General features: G+C 42.3%; 1 protein-coding gene across 6 annotated transcripts in view; it reads right to left on the bottom strand.

Annotated features, from left to right (window-relative positions):
* Positions 8,761-20,010, bottom strand: part of TIAM1 (T-cell lymphoma invasion and metastasis 1) — a 462,470-nt gene continuing 451,220 nt past the window's right edge. For all 6 annotated transcript variants that reach the window (XM_018048483.1, XM_018048423.1, XM_018048380.1 and 3 more), the window contains 3 exons: positions 17,197-17,284; positions 14,728-14,900; positions 8,761-11,220 (listed from right to left, as the gene is read on the bottom strand). In XM_018048483.1, the coding sequence (XP_017903972.1) occupies positions 10,751-11,220; positions 14,728-14,900; positions 17,197-17,284 (731 nt within the window). In that variant the 3' untranslated portion in view covers positions 8,761-10,750. The remainder of the gene's footprint in view (positions 11,221-14,727; positions 14,901-17,196; positions 17,285-20,010) is intronic.

Genomic DNA, 20,010 nt, shown 5'->3' with positions numbered 1-20,010 from the left:
ATGAACATAGGGGCGCATGTATCTTTTAGAACTACAGTTTTGTCTGGATATATGCCCAGGCGTGGGACTGATGGATCACATGGTAATTTTATTTTCAGATTTTAGAGGAACCTCCATACTGTTTTCTACAGTGGCTATACCAACTTACATTCCCACCAACAGTGTAGGAGAGTTCCCTTAAAAAGTATGTTAGAAGATGTACCCCAGAGTTCACTGCAGCACAATAGCCAAGACGCGGAAACATCCTGAATGCCAATCAGCAGAGGAACGGATAAAGAAGACGTGGTGTGTGTGTGTGTGTATATATATTCCATATACATATATAAGGGAATTATGTATGCTTAAGTCATGTTCCATTACATTACTTAGCCATAAAAAAGGATAAAATATTGTCATTTGGAGCAACATGGATGGACCTAGAGATTACCATACAAAGTGAAGTAAGTCAGGCAGAGAAAGACAAATATTACATGATATCATTTATATGTGCAGTCTAAAAATAATACAAATGAGTCTTTACAAAACAGGAACAGAATCACAGACTTAGAAAACAAACTATGGTCATCAAAGAGGAAAGGCAGTGGGATAAATTAGGAGTGTGGGATTAACAGATACAAATTACTCTCTATATAAAATGGATAAACAACAAGGAGTGACTATAGCACAATGAATTATATTCAATATCTTATAACAACCTATGCTACTGCTAAGTCACTTCAGTCATGTCCGACTCTGTGTGACCCCATAGATGGCAACAACCTATAATGGAAAATAATCTTTTAAAAATGTAAAAAAAAAAAAAATAAATATATATATATACATCAGTTCAGTTCAGTTGCTCAGTCGTGTCCGACTCTTTGCGACCCCATGAATCGCAGCACGCCAGGCCTCCCTGTCCATCACCAACTCCTGGAGTTCACTCAGATTCACTTCCATCAGGTCAGTGGTGCCATCCAGCCATCTCATCCTCTGTTTCCCCCTTCTCCTCCTGCCCCCAATCCCTCCCAGCATCAGAGTCTTTTCCAATGAGTCAACTCTTCTCATGAGGTGGCCAAAGTACTGGAGTTTCAGCTTTAGCATCATTCCTTCCAAAGAAATCCCAGGGCTGGTCTCCTTTAGAATGGACTGATTGGATCTCCTTGCAGTCCAAGGGACTCTCAAGAGTCTTCTCCAACACCACAGTTCAAAAGCATCAATTCTTTGGCACTCAGCCTTCTTCATAGTCCAACTCTCACATCCATACATGACCACAGGAAAAACCATAGCCTTGACTAGACGGACCTTAGTCAGCAAAGTAATATCTCTGCTTTTGAATATGCTATCTAGGTTGGTCATAACTTCTCTTCCAAGGAGTAAGCGTCTTTTAATTTCATGGCTGCAATCACCATCCACAGTGATTTTGGAGCCCCCCAAAACATAAAGTCTGACACTGTTTCAATTATTTCCCTATCTATTTCCCATGAAGTGATGGGACCAGATGCCATGATCTTCGTTTTCTGAATGTTGAGATTTAGGCCAACTTTTTCACTCTCCTCTTTCACTTTCATCAAGAGGCCTTTTAGTTCCTCTTCACTTTCTGCCATAAGGGTGGTATCATCTGCATATCTGAGGTGACTGATATTTCTCCCGGCAATCTTGATTCCAGCTTGTGCTTCTTCCAGCCCAGCGTTTCTCATGATGTACTCTGCATATAAGTTTAATAAGCAGGGGGACAATATACAGTCTTGACGTACTCCTTTCCTATTTGGAACCATATATAGGTAACCAAATTACTTTATTGTATGCCTGAAACTAACACAATATTTTAAATCAACTATACTTCAGTTTTAAAAAATCAATAAATAATTGTCAAGTAGGTGAATTGCGTCTCTGAGGCAGGCAGTGGAATCTAGTCGCATGAGTCACTTTGTAGTCTTGATGGTGGGTGTCGTCCTTTCACTCGGGCAGCCTAAGACCCATCAACTGATGGATAGAGTTTGGGGTTATTCACACAATAAAATCCAGCAGCAGAAATGTCCAGAATGTATGGCTAGGACATGCAGATGAATCTTACCAACTTTGGATGAGTGAAGGAAGCCAGCCACCAAAGAATGCACACTATCTGCTCCTGTTTACCTTATGTTCAAAAGCAAGCAGAACTAATTGATGATGACAATCTTAGTCTGTGACAGCTTCTACAACAAAAGACCAGAGACCAGGTGGTTTAAACAATAAAAACCTGTTTCTCACAGTTCTGGAGGCTGAGCCCTAGATCAAGGTGCCAACAGATTTGGTGTCTAGTGAGGGCTCCCTGCTCTGTTTGCAGATGGCTATTTCCCTACACTGGCTTGTGGGTTCTTTACCACTGAGCCACCAAGGAAGCCCCTGTACCTCTGTAGTGACGTATTTATATTAGTCTTGTGCCCATTCTTTCGGCCAGACTCCAGGACACGGTGAAGGACAGGGAAGCCTGGCATGCTGCAATCCGTGGGGTCACAGAGTCAGACACGACTGAAGTGACTGACATGCACACACAGCTTCTTGCTGGGTCTTCAAGCGGTGGAAATGATCTAGCTCATGCCTTGTGGCACTAATAAGGGCACTAACTGTATTCATGAGGGTCCCACCCTTATGACCTAATCACCGCCCAAAGGCCCCATCTCCTAAGATCATCCCGTTGGGAACTGGGATTTCAGCATACGATTGGGTGCAGGGGGTGGGGGAGAGACACATGCAGTCCCCACAATGATGGAAGTCATAATGTTGGTGACCTGAGGAAGGAGGTAGGTTTTGACTGAAAGAGATAAAGGGAACTTTATGAGGTGCAGGAAATGTTCTATATCTTGCTCTGAGTAGTGGTAAAAAAAAAAAGTGAAAGTGTTAGTCACTCAGTCATGCCTGATTCTTTGTGACCCCCATGGACTCTAGCCCACCAGGCACCTATGTCCATGGAATTCTCCAGGCAAGAATACTGGAGTGGGTTGCCATTCCCTTCTGCACATGATCTTCCCAACCCAGGGGTGGAACCCAGGTCTCTGAGCAGTGATATTGCAGGATAAATATAAGAAAATCAATGGCCAAACGATTCACTTATGTAGTGCAATTGACTGTATATCTGCTATAGCTCAATTTTTAAAATTCACTTTAAGAACATCCCTCTCCCTCTCAGAAACTCCAAGTGTGTGTCTCTTATCTAGTTCTCAGATAATTAGTAAAGCAAAACTGTTTGTCATTCTAGAACCTAACAAAGAATGTGACCTTTTCCAGCCTGATACGGCTTTCTTTCCACCTCCCTAAGGGAATTTTATTTTTGTAATGTCAAGATTTCTTACATGTAATATCCATCAAGGTAGAGTAGGGACATTTCCTAGAGGAAAGGCATTACTGTTTACTTACTTATGAAAACAAGATCCAAGGCAGAGGGTGCAGGCACACACGAAATTCCACTCCCAGAAAAGTGTTAGTAGTTCAGTCATGTCTGACTCTTTGCTACCCCCATGGACTGTAGCCTGCCTGGTTCGTCTATCCATTGAATTCTCCAGGTAAGAATACTGGAGTGGGATGCCATTCCCTTCGCCAGGGGATCTTCCCAACCCAGGGACTGAACCCAGTTCTCCTGCATTGCAGATGATTCCTTACCATCTCTGAGCCACTAGGGAAGATATTGCGGGAGGGTGTAAGTCTTCAGAAGACAGCTCTCCATAAACAAAACCACATCATCTTTTCCAGGTTATTAGGAATAATGAGCAGAAGTGAAGTCAACTGCAATTTTTAAGACTCGACTATCAATTATAAAGTAATAATTTTAAGAACCATCAACTGATTTGAAGATTTTGGGGGGAAAAAAGTGGGGAAGCAAAGTATCAATAAAACTATGGTAGAATTCCTAAATATGTTTCTTATAAAAATTGAGTCAAGGATAGGATTTTAACTGAGAGAAATTATATATGCCCTGGATAAGATTTAGTAAGCAAAAGAAGGGAAAGCATTAGTGTGTGGAATTCTCTGCATATTTGTGTTTTAGATTTCTTCATACGTGTAGAATTATCTGAGTAATATAAAAGTCAAGCAGAAGAAAGATTTTAGTAAATTTTTTCCTATCCTAGATAAGACAGATTGTGCAACGGGTTTTCATTCTTTTAACCTTAAAATCAGGGTGTATCAGACTCAGCCATCCAAATATGAATTACTGAGTAATATAGTAAGTGGCATAGGACTTTTTTGTTTAGTTTCTAAGTTATTTGCTTCTCCAGTGGATCTTCCCATAGGTTACATCCACTAATTGCTATTTTGATCAAAGCTACTGTGTTTGTTTTAAAAATCAAGTACATAAATTAAATGCACTTTCTAGGTAGCTTTTCCAATTAAGTTCTATATTAAAACTTTCTGATACACTAGTTGGTCTAAATTTACTTTCACATATTGAACAGGATGATGAATAACTGCAAATGAATATAAATCCCTAATAAAAACATTTTCCAGATGCTTCTCTACAAAGATCATTTTTCACTTGAAGGTTTCAAAGCACACTGGTACAAGGTCATCATCTCACTGATAAATTGATATGTACATCAGGTTGACTGAGGTCCTGGCTAAGGAGAAGGAGGAAGTAGAAAGTGACCATTAACTGAGTTACAGAATAAAGTAGGTATTGTTAACCCACATTAGAGAGGAAACAGACTCAGAAGTGTTTGGTGTCTTGCCCAGGATGATAGGGGTGGTAGACAAAAATATCAGGGTTCAGCACACAGGCATCTGGGCCAAAACCCATCACTTTCTATCCATCCAGCTCCCCTGGTGCTCAGTGGAAAGGGAAGCGTGAGAAAGCGTGGAGTGCCCTCTAAGATAATCCCAGTTTCTCCGGCAACTGTTTTCAACTTTTTTTCACAGCAGCTTCCCAAGACAATTTTCAAAATTCATGTAACCTATTTGACATCTAAATGTTTTCCATTATTAAGTCATTTCAAAGGATGTCATTTCTGGCTACGCAGATTGTTTCAGCAATGGTCCCTAATGAGTCTCGTCTCCCTGGAACCAAACATTTGGGCAGATCCTTCCCAACCTGCCTCTGGATTTGGTGACATGACTTGTTTTAGCCAATGGGATAGAAGCAAACAAGTCAGGAAGGGGCTTGCAAGTGGGGCTTGGCCCCCGTGCACTTTGGAACCCTGAGGCCACCACCATATGTTATAGATTGAATGTCTATGGAGAAGGCAATGGCAACCCACTCCAGTACTCTTGCCTGGAAAACCCCATGGGCAGAGGAGCCTGGTAGGCTGCAGTCCATGGGGTCGCTAAGAGTCAGACACGACTGAGCAACTTCACTTTCACTCATTGGAGAAGGAAATGGCAACCCACTCCAGTGTTCTTGCCTGGAGAATCCCAGGGACAGAGGAGCCTGGTGGGCTGCCGTCTATGGGTCGCACAGAGTCGGACACGACTGAAGTGACTTAGCAGCAGCAGCAGCAGTCCCACCCTCACCCCAAGCCCCTGAAATTCATATGCTAAAGCCCTAACATCCAAAGTGATGGTATTAGGAGGTGGGGCCTTTGAGAAGTGATCAGGTTTAGATTAGTGCATGGTGGTGGGACGCTTGTGAGAGAATTAGTGCCTATTAAGGGCACTAACAGAAGAGAAACGGAGCTCCCTTTGCACATGCTTAGAGGAAAGGCCTTGTTCATTGCTCTGTTGCATCGGATTCATCTTTCTCTCTCTTGTGGTGAGAAACTCCCTGAGACTTGAAATCCAGCAGTTATTGCCCCTTCCCCGTCCTAAAAAACAAACAAACAAACAAACAAAAACTTTCTTTTTCCACAGTGGCTTTTTAAAAGACATCATGATTTGTTGCAAGTGAAAAAAAATTTCATCTGGCCACCCATGCCTACCATGATTTTCTATTCATTCCCCAAACTTAAGGAATCTTGTTCTTGGAGTTGTAACCACTTTCCCATCTGCTAGAATCCATTAATGAGTTGTTCGATTCTTGTCCACTTGAGACAGAGCTGGATCCTGTGACATCTCCGTTTCAACTATTAAGTCTTATTTAAACCTAAGAAAAGGCCTATACGCCCTTGTTTCTTTCAAAATGTCATTTCATCCATTAGGTGCTGGGAAGAATGGATTGCCCAAGTATGTCTGTGATATAAAATTGATTTTATCACCACTATAAAAGCTCAACTTTCATTTAAATCTGAAGGTAAAACAAGCAGCAGCATGTATGGGGTGAAGGATATTTATAATTCCTGGGGTTTTGAAACGGGGAGTGCTTTGATGTTCAACTCACATTACCCTAAATACCCCAAATCCTGTAGACTAATGACCAAATATTCCAGTAAAACTGCATGTGGGCTGGAGGAAGCAGGATGGAACACAGAGAAGGTCAAGCTCACCAGGCATATCCAGCCTAAGAATCTAAATACAAGCTCAGGTGAAAAAGCCAGTTTCCCACGACAAAGCCATAGGCATTTCTGTGACAAAGAGAAGACACCACATAGGAATTAGAATTTTGATTAGAAGACTCACCAGAAGCCAAACAGGTGTACAGTGTCCTACAATTCAGAAATGTGCATCAAAACCTTTCAAATGCATATAAATGTACACAAAGCTATTTCTTGGACTGTACTCTATGGACATAACTGGACTCCTGCACAAAGAATATGCAACATGAATGTTCATGGTATTTTTAGTGATAAAAACTAGAATTTTTACTGTCCTTCAGCAGGGAATTGGGTATATAAATTATAGTAAATCACAGTCCATCCGTTAAGATGAATTACTATGTAGTTAGGACTCAGAGTGATACAGATCTATTTATAATGTGATAGGAAAATGCCCACAAATTATATCATAAAAGCTAAAAATCAGATTAATAAAACAGTATGAATTAACAAAATAGTATGAACCCACTGTGTATGAGTGTCTGCATACATGCGTATATTCAATTAAGATGCTAACATCTTAATTGAAAGAGTGTAATAATTAACCAATGTCTAAAGCTCAAGGCAAGGATACCAGGCAGAAAACACCAGCACAGATTAGAACACAACACAGGATGTTCTGTTTAAGATGAAGACACTGAAATTAGAAATGAGGGAGCTCTTAGGAACAGCCCAGGAAACCCCAAATGGCTCTCAGAAAAAGAGATTAAGTCCTGAAGCTAAAGAGGATGGAGCAACTCTGTTAGGATCCCACTGGATTAAAAAACCCAACTTTGGTCTGGTCTGAGTACAGAGCACATTGAAACTACATGAAAAGTCAGGGTTATGTTCTACGGTGGTTCCTGATTTTAAAATATGAAGAATCCTGGATTTAGGTTTTTAAACATGTGCCATGCCTCCCCCGTGCTGTGCTTAGTTGCTCAGTCGTGTCCGACTCTTTGTGACCCCATGGACTATAGCCCGCCAGGCTCCTCTGTCCATGTGGATTCTCCAGGCAAGAATACTGGAGAGGGTTGCCATGTTCTCCTCCAGGGGATCTTCCCAACCCAGGGATCAAACCCAGGTCTCCCACATTGCAGGTGGGCTCTTTACCACCTGAGCCACCAGGGAAGCCCAACCTGAGAGTAACTGGCTAAACAGATGAGCGCTATGTGAGCACGTGGAGACTTGAGATGCTGAGGAACTGTAATGATTTTTTGTTCCTGTTAAAGCTTCAGACTCTACCGACAAATATCATATGATATCACCCATATGTGGAATCTAATTAAAAAAAAAAACACAAATGAACTTATTTACAAAGCAGACTCACAGATTTCAAAAACAAATGCATGGTTACTAACGGGGAAATGTGACAGGGAGGGATAAATTAGGAGCTTGGGATTAACATACACACACTAAGAGTTAGTCGCTCAGTCGTGCCCGACTCTTTGCAGCCCCATGGACTGCAGCCCACCAGGCTCCTCTGTCCATGAGATTTTCCAGGCAAGGATACTGGAGTGGGTTGCCATTCCCTTCTCCAGGGGAATCTTCCCGACCCAAGGATCGAAGCTAGGTCTCCTGCATTGCAGCAGATTTTTTACTGACTGAGCTACAAGGGAAGCCCATAATCATAGACAATCCACAAGGACCTAATGTAAAGCATTGGGAACTCCACTCAGTATTCTGTAATAACCTATAAGGGAAAAGAAGCTTACAAAGCATGAATACGTGTATGACTGACTCACTTTGCTGTACACTGGAAACTAACACAACATCAACTATACACCAATAAAATTTTTTTAAAGTCTCGAGCTCTATCAACAGCAAAAGATAAATGCCATTATCATCTCACGGGTATGTGGAACCTAAAAAACAAACAAACAATAAACCAAGCTCATGGATACGTAGGACAGACTGGTGGTTGCCTGAGGTCGGGTGGAAGATGGGCAAAACAGGTAAAGGACATCAAAAAGTACAATTTTCAGTTGCAAAATAAGTCATGGGGATGCACTGTACAACATGGTGACCGCAGTTGATGACATTATACTGGCAGTAGCTAGGAGAGCGGATCTTCAAGGTTTTCATCACAAGAAAAAATATGTTATAACTATAGCTGGTGATAATGTTAACGACTTACTGTAGTGATCAGTCTGCAATACACATATAATGTTCTGTACCTAAAATTAACATAAAGTTATATGTCAATTACACTTCAATTTAAACATACACTAAAAACTTAAAGGACCCCCAAGTCAGCTTTCCCTTGATGGTCATGATAATTATTTAGAAAAACAAAAAGGCATCCTTAAGTATTTTCTCCCACAAACTCCATCCATCCTTCCATCCAAAAAAGCACAGGACCGTCCACTTTTCAATATTTTTTTATTGTTTGACAGGCATTTACAACGTTCCATTCATAGACCTAAAAACATAAAAATAGACCTTCTTTCAGCTTATAAAAGAAATATATAAGAACTTTTGACATAGACACGTCATGACCTTATGTACAAGAGACAATGGCACCCTCTCCAAGCACCAGACTTTCCAGCATTTTCAGACAAACCCGTTGCACTGGGACTGGTCAGTGGGCCTATTAGAAGCCTCCGCTTCAGTTTTCCACCCAGACACAATCGAATTAGAGATGATATGGAACAATGCAGTGATACAAAGGGTATAGAAACCATTCTAAAGCTCTTTAAGAAAATCAGAAGATATAGCAAAAATTTAATAGAATAAAACTCTCAAAAGATCAAGCTCAAAGCCCTGGAAACCCGAAAGGGAAGGGACATGGTGGGGAAGCAGGTAAAGCAAGCAGGGGCACAAGAGCGTGATGTTCTGAACTCTCTATTGTCTGGAAATATAAATTCATAACTGATCTTTATAAAATATAATTCCTAAAGCTATATAAAATTCAGGTCTTTAAAGTACCTACTGATGTGTCAAACACCAAATAGATATTTTCCCCAAAAAGAAAGTTTTCATATTATTTAAACCTTTTTTAGGAAGTGGACATTGTGAAATGGGAAAAAAAAAAAAAAAGCTATAAACCTTTAAAAAAAAATTTGAAAGTGCTTTAAATTGTTTTTGTTCATCCTGTTTGGAAATCTGTTTAGAACATTAGTTGTTTTCTTTTTTTTTTAGCATGTTTACCCTGTTTGTTGGCATGAAGAAAGTGTTAAATACAAGACATGTTTTTGAAAAGGTTGTTTTGTTAAGAGGTTTGGTTATGGACTATCAGGGAAGGGGTAGGTCATCTATGGATGGAGATGTAACTATGATGGGAAAACCAATGATCACCATGGCAACCCCGTGAAAAGGAGTCTCCCCTCCCCCGCCATGTGCAACAGACACACACACTGCCCATTCCGGTGTCACGTTTAATCCAACCAAGCTCCCGTCTCAAATAGAGATTCAAACGTTAAAAAAAAGAAAAAGAAAAACTGCTTCTTGGGAAAAAAGCTTCTCCTAAGCATCTTGTTGGCCTTTCATATATAAATATAAAATCACCACACCTCACTCTCTCTGTAAAAGGTAAAATCCTCATTCTTTAAACTCAGAGTTACACTAACACTGTAAAAGTCTCATCTGTTTGTGCCCCCCTGCATCTCAGATAAAATACAAAAAATAGTGTTTTTTTAAAGTGATAAATTTGGATCTCTTTTCAAGGAGTTTGGCATCTTTATAATTCTATGCAAAACTAGAACTTCCGAACACCAACATCAAGTAAGACCAGCCATAGACTAATACAGAAGAGGAAAAAACGGAAGAATTTTAAAAGGCTCATCAAAACATAAAGCTTCACCCTCTCCTCACACATTCTTAAAATACACAGATATTCTCAGACATTTAAGAGGGAAAGGAGAAAGAACGCTGCGAGCTGTACAGTTGCTTTGTTTTCCCAACTAGGAAGTGGCTCCTGGATTAATTTCAGATAGAGTCCTTATTAATTTTTCGTGTGCTATCCCTTAAGCTAATCTGTTGTACATAGTTGAACTCCTGGGGTAATTTGCTTTCCAGTGCTATAGAATTTTTCTTTTTTTTTTTTTTTAAATTCTTTTAGGCCCTGATTAATTGAGAATAAATAAAAGCCCTTAGTAATAATATACAGAAGCTCAAGCTGATTTGGAATTCTTGAACAATTCTTTCCGATGTGGTTAAAAATGATCAAGTTGGGTGGCTACATGGCTTCAGAACAAAGTCAGCTGCCAAAACTGTGCAAGAGTGCGACTTAAAGGGAGCTTTTCTCCCCCCCCCATCGTGGGTCCCGTTGGGGGAAGGGGGGGCGGTGGAGTTGGGTGGGGGGGCAGGAGACGTATCTACACGGACTCGCTACGGATGGGGAGAATGTGACACAGTCAGATCTCAGTGTTCAGCTTGCGGGAGGGGGCAAAGTCTTCGCGCCTAACCCAAATGACCTCCTCGCTCGTACTCTCCGGGCCTCCGTTGATGCCCGACAGGGCGGCTTGCTTCTTGAGCTGCATCATGCGGGACGCGTGGCTGTCCAGGGGCTTCCGGCCTCTCTCCCGCTGAGTGATGGAGGCAGCCTGAAGCCGCTCCTGCAGGTCTCTGTCCGCCGCGGCACCCTTGGCCGACTCACAGAACTCATCATCGTCACTGAGGATGTCTGTCTCCTTGATGTCATCCTGCTCCTCATACTGAGCAAGATCAAACTGTTCCTCCACCCAGCGGTCAGTGTCCCCGCCACCGGGGGTCTGCTGGGGGTCTTTCTCCGGGCTGCTGGCGGAGATGGCATCGGAATCAATGGTAAACCTGTTTCGGGCCAGTCGCCGCCTCCTCCTCCCAAGAGACTTGCTTGGGGCGGACACTGCACACACACACAAAAATATAACAATAAAACCCCCACATGCTTTACGTGTGATGAAAATCCAGAAAGCAAATACAAGCTAAAGGAAAGGAAAAGACTACGAGATATGCATTTGGGGCCTGGGTATCATTTGGGGCTTAGAGTCCAGTCTGTCTCATGGGGCGGGGAGGGGGGCTTTACCTGGCACAGATGGCTGGACTTAAGAGGATATTCTAGTCACTGAATGGAGGGAAAGGAGGTTGGGGGTGGTGACAGGGATGTGGGTGGGTTGTAGGTTATGTGGAAAAGGGGATTTGACTCCCTCTGAAATAATCCAATTCTCTACCAGTGCACCTGGGAGGCAGGTAATACAGATTCCTGCTGTTGTCAAGTCCACCACTGACCCTGGGATTAATTAGCGCCCTCCTTCCTGACCGTGGCCTGCGGCACAGTGCTCTGAGGATCCCCGGGGGCTGTCCTAGAGTCATTTAGCAAGGATGGAGATGCTTTCAGCATTTTACTGTCTTTAGAGAAATCACCACGTTGTACCAAGGAGGGAAAAATACTGGTCCAAGTTACACTGCTTTCTGAACGTCACATTTCCTGAGGATCTTCAGGTACCTTAACGGCGCACCATTGTTTCTGGAGAAACTACAGAAAAGACTGGGTCTCAGAGACGTCAAGTCCTCTTTCTGACAAAACCTCAGGTGAAACTGAGGCTAAAGCAACTTTGAGCCTTAGTCCCTTCCTGACTCTGTTCTATGTATCCCCAATTTCTCTTCCACAAAGCGATTAAACTACTAGTGCCTGAGTGGAATGAGAAAGGAATAATACAACACTCAAGCTGCTGATGAGCAAAGTGCAAAATAAAGTGACAAACAGTTAAGAAAAACAAATCTCTGTATTCTGTATTTTCACCTCACTGCCCTCTAGGAAGTATTACTAAAAACAAACAAAATATGCCACCCAGTCAAGCAAATAACCACACAGACACACAGACACACACACACACACACACTAAAGACACATCCTCCACAAACAGTGAAATGTACCATGTGCTTTCCCATGGGGGTGGGGAGCCTAGACACCAATAAGGAGCTGCTTTCCTGAAATCTGTGCCCCTAAATTCATTAAGCTGCTTCAGGGCTGCAAGAAGAAAGATGACTATTCATAATTACTGACAAATATAGCCTTCACTTCAAATAAAGCAGGTGCAAGGTCAGTAAGCTGGACAGTGGTCTAAATTGGCTCCCATTCTGACCAACTTCTGTCTCAGATCCCTGTGTTTCCAACATCAATCCTCTCATTCAAGGTAGGGAATGAAAAGCACTCCCGGAAAAACAGAAAACAGAAAGAATAAAAAAAATAGTACTACTCCATTGGAAAGAAGCAAAAATTATTGTTCAATTTTACCTTGATATCATCACAGTGGAGCCTGACTCTCTCCACTCACTATATTAGAACTACCTTAATTCCAAACTGGGATACTGGAAATATTTGTCAAGGATGTGCTGGCTGAAGTATTTAGGGGTAAGGAGTGCTAATGTCTATATTCTGAAAACGTGTCAAAAGCAAGATGAGTTGATGGATGATGGATGGATATGTGGTAATGAAAATATATAAAAATGTTAATTATAGACAGCAGGTAGGAATGTGTATAATTCTTTCATTTGTTCTATATGTCTAAGAATTTCCATAAGATAATGTTGAAAAACAAAAAAATTTATAGTTGGATCACTGGCAGACATTTGGTGAAGGGAGGCAGAATATTTGCCTTTACTGTTCTATTCAAACAAGAGCAAAAGGAAAAATAAACTAGCTGGGTGTCGTGAATCACGACAATGAGCAAAGAAGCATAAGAATCTATCCTTTACTAAAAGAATAAATAATAACCTAGCCAGCCTTATGGGGTTCCAAGAGACAATCTTTGACTTGAGTACTGCCATTATTCACTATTAAGACTGATTAGCTAGTACAGTGCTGACCCACTCAAACACCATTTTCAAATCATCTAATGTGAATGATGAGAGTGAGGAACTTCAAAAGCAAAGTGATAAAGACTTTCTTCAGCCAAAAATGAGCCATTAGGCTCTGACATCAAGGCTTTCTCTCTTGATATTCAAGATAACAGAGTAGGTTGTAGCAACTTTGTCTTCTTTCCAAAGGGATCTCAGCGAGAAAACTCCTGAGTGTCCCACAGACTACAAATGCTTAGTTTCAAAGTGAATGGAGCTCTATCTAACTTTAGGTTCATCAATTAACAAGTAACACCTGGCCAATGACAGGTGGGTTTTCCTGAGGTTGGGACACATAGTCCCAATCCTAATTAAATATATCTGGAAAGTGAAAGAAACAAATGAGATAATTCCAAGGTGAAATTCTCTGCTATGAGCTCTAAAGGGATGAGCAAAGCTATTTAATACACGAGGACTCCAGGAGAAATCGTGGATGGGGAAGTATGGATACTGGCAAGCCCAGAAGAGTGCTAGGTGTTCACCGTACCAGGTTTCCAATAAACACTTAGCAACTGATTGAAGACTAGATGTAACTAGCCCCTTTAACATCGGCTAAACTTAAGGTACTTAGAATGTAATATACCCTGTCAAGCTAGGCAGGTTTTGTCTATGAAAACCTTCAACAATTCACAGTGCCATACCTGCCTCTTCAATACAATTGAGAACAGGCAGAAAATTCACCAGAACAGAAGGCCTTTTGGCAAATGCAAAGGAAGCTTCTTTTATTGGAATGTTCCCTGCAAAATTTTGGACTGCTTCTTAAGAAAGGAGTGATAAAAATGTTAAATCTTGATGTCTTTAATACCCAAGTGTTATGAAAATATCTTTCTTCCTAGATAGATTTTAATACCATTTACAGGTGGTAGTATTGATCTTTACTGCTTTAAGGTGATATAATAAGTCCTAAAAGAGTATTTACTCTGCGACCATTTAAATTCCAGATTCTTCTTTTCTAATAGCAGCTCAAGGCTGCCCCAAATCAACACAGAAGCTAAAATTAAAGTTGCAGGCACAGGTGAGGGTAACATCTGATGGGTCATCTGATCTACCAAACATGGCCTCCCTACTGAGAACAAGCCTGGCTGTGTTTCTGGAGGACAAAGCCACCGTGTTCTCAGAACGGTGGGCTGTGACCTTGCTGAGACATCACACATTGCTTTTTTTTTTTTTTTTTGCTGGACAAAGCTGGCTGTCATGCAAAGCAGCAACTCTCATTCGGCAAGCAGGCTAAGACAGCCCCTCCAAGTAGGAGAAGGTGCTTACTTCCTAGCTTGGCGAATGAGAGGGGGAGCTCACCAGCCAGGAGAAGGAAGGCAGCCAAGGGAGAGCTTGAGGGAGGGCGAAAGGCTTAAATCAACAGAGGGAGGCAAAGGCAGGGAACCTCACACCAGGGAAGAATGTACTCCAACATTAGCCCCCACAAGGCCACATCTAAGTCTTGTTCAACAAGGACGTCAGTTCTACAGTGGAGCGGGGGTGATGGGGATTTTGAATGTCTGAATCCCCACAGTACCTGCCCTGCTCATGGCCGGCCTGGCCCCTTTCAGCGCACACAACCGCTTTCCTCCAAAAGGGACATATTGCTGGGACGAGGGAAGGCTCTCGGTCTTCAGGAGCTGTCTTCTGTGCTTATCTCGCAGGATGGAATGCACAGCCTTCAGGAAATCCTTTCGGCTCTCTGGGGAGCTATGAAAAGAAGATTTACACGTGTTGGGGAAACAGCACTTAACACATGGTGAACTTCTGATGCTATCAGGTACAGTCAAACAAATATCCCGAGGACCAAAGTTAAAGATGGGAGGCCACCACTCCAATTTCACTGCCAAGGAGCATTTTCATCGCTGGAGATAAAGAACACGTATTCCTTTCCCTTTGTGCTTTGTGACTCATCTCCTGCAACCAATTTGGGACAGAGCACCCCATTACTGAATAGATTGATGGAGAGATGGATTTTATGGACAGAGTTGCCAGATTCTGCTCTCAGTACTTAAGGCAGAGCCTTTCATTCTATAGCATTTTTACAGACAAAGGAACCAAGAGATTTCTGCAGCTCTGCAGTGCCCCTGAAATAATGTCCCAACACCCTGAGCTTCCTCTAATTTGGCCTCCTTGTTAACGCATTACTGACTGGGGAATTTCTACAGAACCTAACATCTGTGGCCAGTGATTTACTAGGTTGGCCAAAAAGTTCATTCAGGCTTTTCATCGTATCTTACAGAAAACTTGAATGAACTTTTTGGCCAACTCAGTATCATGTAAGCGAAAACTGAAACAACTCCAGTCAATAACATTTGGGCAACAAAAAAGACCTATTAATACATCTCTGGTCAGTAATGTTTTAAATATATCAATGCCTCCCAGGGCACATGCCAACATGAAAATATTAAAGCTACGTTGTTAAGAACTAGAAAATCTTCCCAAGTCCCAATTCCCAAAGTACATCCTAGGTCAGTTATTTTTCTTGCTAAGATCTCAATATTTTTACCCAGGTAAGTTTTACCTGGTATTCCCTATTAACAATGAATATGGCATCTCTGGGGCAGGCTCATTGGACCCTGTTGATTTAACAACAAAAACCACAAAATCACACGTTTGCTCATAACTTTTCTTCCAAGGAGTAAGCATCTTTTAATTTCATGGCTGCAGTCACCATCTGCAGTGATTTTGGAGCCAAAAAAAAATAAAGTCTGACACTGTTTCCACTGTTTCCCCGTCTATTTCCCATGAAGTGATGGGACCGGATGCCATGATCTTTGTTTTCTGAATGTTGAGCTTTAAGCCAACTTTTTCACTCTCCTCTTTTACTTTCATCAAGAGGCTTTTTAGTTCCTCTTCACTTTCTGCCATAAGGGTGGTGTCATCTGCATATCTGAGGTTATTGATATTTCTCCCGGCAATCTTGGTTCCAGCTAGATAATGTGGTAAGGAGTGCTACACGTGGTAAGGGTGGTGCTAAACCACACATAGGTTATTTGAAAAAAATTTCTGTTCTAGTTCCAGCAGGTTCCCAGGATTTGGATTTATTGTTCCCTGTCATCCAACACAGACAGGTAAAGCAGAAATATAGAATACAGGCTTTGAAGTCAAACCCACTGAGCTTGAACTCAGAGTTCATTTGCTGTAAGATTTCAGCAAAGTAGCCTCTATGAGTCTTGACACCTCATTTGTAAAAATGGAATAAATACCTCAGGCTGATTAACTGAAATAATGCAGGAAAGGTGCTTAGCCTAGTTGATGTTTGGTAAATGTGTCTTCTTACTATATCAGCAGTCACACTGTAAAATGTTATTAACAACCATAAAATATTTATTCTGTAGAGAGTATGGGCTGCACTTGAGAAAAGTACAATTCTCAAATTCTCAAGAGCTCAAAGAAAAGGAGGTGAAGGAGGAGCAGAGGGGAATGGGGAGGGGCGAGTAAGAATAAGAAGAAATAAGTAGAAGCTCGTATCATAAGCTCAGCTTCCACTCCAGATCTGCAGGTCAATCCGAGTCACCTGTGCCAGCCTCCCTAGGCTGAACTTTCTCTGCGTGATGATGAATCCCTGTAACACTCCCCTCCTCCCCGCTGACTCCCCCACCTGTTGCATCTCAGAGACGTTACAGTACAAACTGCACCCAAACCCCAAAACCAAGTTATTAAGACAACCATGTCCTTCTAACCCGCCAAATGTACACAGGGGACGGACGCCCTCATTCGAATGTTGGATATGTATGAAAATTCCAATTTCCTTTTAGAAAGATACTAAATTGACCAGGTTACTATCTGTATTCTAATAAAATTAATTGACTAAAAATTAATTAATAAAATCCAATGACTCTTAATTAAGTGTTAAGTACTTTCTCAAATGTACAGGAAAAAGGATATAGCTTCTAAGGATGCACAGGCTGGTCCAGAGAACCCAGAGGGGTTGGGGACACCACGCACAGTCACACCCCTTCCCCTGAGCAGCACAGCCCACACTTCACAGCTCCAGGCTCACCTGCAGCACAGGTGGAAGACCCTCTCCGGCCTCCCTTCAGACTCTGACTTCACATGGACGATTTCACACACGGCATTTGCTTCTGCATCTAGGTAAATTAAAACAAGGATGAAGGAGAGTATGTTTCAAAGAAATTTATTTGCGTTTTTATAAAAGCATCTTGCATGCTTTGGTGTCAAGATTAAACAGTGCAGAGCTGCCTAAGACCAAAGCAACTTCATTCCTGTCCTGTGATCTCAAGAGGCCAAGTGATTGAGAGCTTAATGGGTGCAAAAGAAAAGAACGCTTGGAAAATTTCCAGTTGCTAAAATCTCCCTCTGGATAGTCTAAAAGGAGGACAATCAGTCAATCATACTGATGGAAGAACTGACCCTTTAGCTTCACCGCCCGTTTGGCTGAACTATTTTAATAAAGTAATTTGTTGTTTTGGCAACAGTTGGACGAGATGGAGCCCAAGATTCCAATGTAGGCCAGTGATAAAGAGAGGCAGGCCCTTTCCATCAGCAGGACAGCCTTCCCACTGTGAACAGGCCTGGTGCCCTGGACAGGCATGTCCTGGGAATAAATGGGGCTCCTCTCTCTCAGTCTACCCATAGAGTCCAATCTGAGTGAAGCAAAAATGGTATCTGAGACGGTAAGAATAAGCTATATTTAGCAGTAATTTCTAAGTCTTTCAGTGCCTGAATATCATATTATTTTACTATGTTATTCATTATTAGTGTTTATAAAAGAGACAGTTCATTGCAGGCCCACTGAACTCTGCACATTGTGAAGTCTCATGCTGACCTAGTGGTTCCACACCTTGGTCACAACAAACCCTCATCACACCCACATTATTTAAACCCAACTGTTCACTTTCCCTTTTCCCTTTCATGCATTGGAGAAGGAAATGGCAACCCACTCCAGTGTTCTTGCCTGGAGGATCCCAGGGACGGGGGAGCCTGGTGGGCTGCAGTCCATGGGGTCGCACAGAGTCGGACACGACTGAAGCGACTTAGCAGCAGCAACTTAGCAGGACCCATATAAACTAAGTTTCACAAGTTCTCCCAAATGCAGACAAAAATCTAGGAATTTCCCTCTTCTGATTCTCAAATCCACTGGCATGTACTTCATCAGGAGATGTGTTGGCTAGTCTTTACAACTCCATGAAAATAAGCTTTCATCTTGATGATGTTAAACTTGATTTGAGTGAAAACCCGAGGATGAGAATGGAATGTCACATTCACAAAGATGGCTTTGTTTTCCAAACTTATGATCTTCACGTACAGTCTTCAAGGCAGGCAAAATTCCTGCCTGAGATGGGCCTTTATAGTATGCTGTAAACATGGGCTTTTCCAGATATAAACCAGGCACAAGGAAACACAGGATCTAGAAAATTCACAACCTAGGGTTGTAAAGTAAGACAACACTAGTATTTAAGAGCCCAAACTTCAAAATACTATTAGAGTTGTTTGTAGACTTAAGATTTCTAGGTTCCTGAAAATTCATCTGTAAATCAATTTTACTAATCAAATCAGAGTGAAAAAGCAACAGGGTAAATCTCTGGACCAGAGGGTTTGCCAGACAAATATTCATAAGGCAAATAGTCACCCCCAATGCATTTACCAGTTGTGGTTTTCACATTTGAGTTCTCTTTGTGGGACGCATAAGAGCTGTGAAGGAAGCGATTTCTAGTTTAACTTGAGTGAGTAACTGAAGGCTTACCAAATACTGCAGACGGTTTGTCCTCAAGACACTGGATTAGGAAAGAGTTCGTTCTACAAGGACTGAAAGTGAAAGTGATGTCGCTCAGTCATGTCCGACTCTTTGCGACCCGTGGACTGGAGCCCATCAAGCTCCTCCATCCATGGGATTCTCCAGGCAAGAGTACTGGAGTGGGTTGCCATTTCCTTCTCCGGGGGATCTTCCCAACCCAGGGATCGAAGCCAGGTCTCCCACATTGCAGGCAGATGCTTTAACCTCGGCACCACCAGGGAAGCCCTCTGTAAGGACTAGAGCCAATTTTATGGCTGATGGAGGGGACAAGTGCAAACAGGGAGAAGATGAGTGATGCCAATCAGACACCAAGAACTGTGCACTCATGTTAGATGCCAGTGTGAAATGAAAATATCTCTTGCCATGTCAATAAACAAGAAATGTCATAGCCATCAGTGATTTCTGGCCTCCAAAGGTGAATGAGGGCTCCCAAAACTGCATTCCAGAGGATGCTGCCAGCCCCTACAGTGACTGCTGAGGAGCTGGGGGAATGCAAGAAGCAAGGTGGACAGGGAAACAGGGTTGACCCCAGATAGCTGAGGCGCATAGGAAAGGAATGCATTCAGTGAGCCCAGAGGCTTGCCTCTTCCCATACACAGAATGCTAAATTCTTAACCTGATACCTGATCTTTGATGTTCAGACTGCCTGCTTCCGTGGCAAACTTGTATATAGCCTGACTTCCCCTCTTGCCTCCTTGGAGCAGGTTTCTCAGAGCTATTCAGATGCTGTCTCCTGGGCTCGGAGTCCTAAACTTTCCCACCAAATAAAATAACTCTACCTTCAGGCTGTGACTATACTTTTTCATCGACACCAGCAACACCAAACAGAAGTCCAGGTGACTGTGCACCTGCGGAGGTCCACTTTCTCAGCCTCTCTTCACCACCAGAGAGCTGCACCTGCTGTCCAGGTGGGACAGGGATCAGAGTGTTGCAAGAGTTTCCACTTGACTCCAAAGCTGCTCCTTCCAGGGTGTGCCTGGGAAACCACCGCTAATTGCTCCTTCCTAATGCAGCCTCAAATGAAGCCCTGGATGGGCCCCAAGTCACAGAAACACTGCT

Source organism: Capra hircus, chromosome 1 (genome assembly GCF_001704415.2).
Source record: "Capra hircus breed San Clemente chromosome 1, ASM170441v1, whole genome shotgun sequence".
Taxonomy (NCBI): domain Eukaryota; kingdom Metazoa; phylum Chordata; class Mammalia; order Artiodactyla; family Bovidae; genus Capra; species Capra hircus.
Note: the sequence above shows the minus strand (reverse complement) of the source record. Positions and strands in the feature narration are given on the sequence as shown.